The sequence below is a fragment of the Populus euphratica genome, unplaced genomic scaffold (genome assembly GCF_000495115.2).
Source record: "Populus euphratica unplaced genomic scaffold, PopEup_1.0 scaffold177.1, whole genome shotgun sequence".
Classification (NCBI taxonomy): domain Eukaryota; kingdom Viridiplantae; phylum Streptophyta; class Magnoliopsida; order Malpighiales; family Salicaceae; genus Populus; species Populus euphratica.
In genome coordinates, this window is record NW_011499972.1 from 454,311 (window position 1) to 456,301 (window position 1,991).

A 1,991-nucleotide genomic window follows, 5' to 3' on the forward strand; every position below is an offset into this window, starting at 1 on the left:
AATTAAAAAAATTATTTATATTTTTAAAAAATATATTTGAAAAAAAAATTTAACATTCATGTTTCAACCGGAAAAAATAATCCACTAGAGAAAATAATTCTTCATGTGAATTATTTAAGCAATCTAAAGATTTGTTCCTCTCGAGCTTTGGATAATAATATATTCAAGAAAAGAACATGGTCCAGGCACAGCCAGTTTATGGGCCATAAACGAGCACCAAACAGCTTGTACAGCTCAAACAGGCCAGTCCATGGAGCTAGTCCAGTCTCTCTCTTATTCATGGGACAAACAAACCTCTATCCAAGTTTTCTAATTTCGATCAGATAGCACTTCCTCCCCATCTCAAGATCATGTTATCGAAATTTCCTGACCCTTCTCCACCACAATTTCTTCCATTGTCTTGAACCAAGGAAAAACAAACACCAACACGAGAACCCCCTTATAGTCTGTGAGTCATGTAACTCAACACCATGGAAGACACGCTCCTCCATTTCCTCTCCAACATCAAACCCTCCCCGCTTCCTTATCCCAAAGGCCACAGCTTCCCCTTATCCCACCATGATTATTGCCCCGCGCTTTCTTGCCCAAGAACCCTCCATTTTCCCACTCTCTCCTCCAAAACGAACACCGCTTCTCTCCCTCCTAAGCCTCTCAAAACACCAGAAACCCCCCCTGTATCCTCACACCATACCCCTCCACCGCCGCAATCCCAACCCCAAGAACCACCCAATACTGAATTTCAAGAAAAAATCCTCTACCTCGATTCGATAGGCCTAGACATATTCTCCTTAATAAACCACCACCGTCCGTTCATCCTCTCGGCCTCCTTATCAAACATCAAATCCATCATTGATTTACTCACCTCCATGAACTTCACTCCACAAGAGTTCCGCAGAATCATCTCCATGTGCCCAGAAATCCTCACCTCCACTCCTTCCACTGTCACCCCAGTCATCACCTTCCTTCTCCGTGAAGCCCGCGTCAACGGCTCTGATTTGAAACATGTCATAAACCGACGGCCCAGATTACTGGTATCCAGCGTCAAATACTGCTTGCGCCCCACACTCTATTTCCTCCAAAGCATTGGCCTTGAAGAGGTAAAAAGACACACATATTTACTGTCTTGTAGTGTTGAAAAAAAACTCTTACCAAGAATCCAATACTTTGAAAAAATTGGGTTCTCGTATAAAGATGCTGTTTCCATGTTTAGGAGATTTCCACAACTGTTTAATTACAGTATTAAGAATAATATTGAGCCCAAGTTGAATTATTTTGTTGTGGAAATGGGAAGGGATTTGAAGGAATTAAGAGAATTTCCGCAGTATTTTTCATTTAGTTTAGAGAATAGAATTAAGCCTAGACATCAATGTTGTGTTGAGAAAGGTTTGTGTTTTCCTCTACATACGTTGTTAAAGACAAGCCAGGAGGAGTTTATGAGTAGAATTGATGTTTGTTGTAATTCTTCTGTTCCTTTGAGAAGTTCTCCTTTGTATTCTGTAAATTGTGACGTTGATTCTTCTACTAATACAGAGTAATTTTTTTATTTTTTTGGATTTCTGTGTGGCTGGATGGTGATGCTGCTTGTGCTTATGTCACAGTTAGTTCTGAATAAAATAATCAATTCCATAGATTTTATGTAAGAAGGTGTCTGTCTGCTGAATTCGATGAAAATAGTAGAATTTCCCAGCTGCGGATTTGCATCTTTATGCTATCCTTGTTATGGAGTTGTTTTGATTAGGAGTTCTTTCTAGAATAAGATATATTATCATAATTGTAATGTAATGGAAATAGTGTTCCTTCAGTCATTACATCATGTTATGATTTAGAGTATTACACCGTATTAACCTTAATTTGCTGTGGGCGTCTATGTTGCGGAAGATTTAGCCTTTTTTAAGTTAGCTCTATGTTGTCAAACTTGAATCACTACGGAGCAATGAGGTCATTACATCACGTTATGATTTAGAGTATTACACCGGATTAACCTTAATTTG

General features: G+C 39.0%; 1 protein-coding gene across 1 annotated transcript; it reads left to right on the forward strand.

Moving 5' to 3' along the window:
- Positions 1–258: 258 nt before the first annotated feature.
- On the forward strand, positions 259–1,628 carry LOC105139331 (uncharacterized). The gene has a single exon (XM_011045728.1). The coding sequence runs from the start codon at positions 471–473 to the stop codon at positions 1,533–1,535; it is 1,065 nt and encodes a 354-aa protein (XP_011044030.1). The 5' UTR covers positions 259–470; the 3' UTR covers positions 1,536–1,628.
- Positions 1,629–1,991: the final 363 nt, after the last annotated feature.

What these genes read in the sequence shown, in the direction of transcription:
- LOC105139331 (XM_011045728.1), top strand. Translation starts at nt 471, where the DNA reads ATGGAAGACACGCTCCTCCATTTCCTCTCCAACATCAAACCCTCCCCG.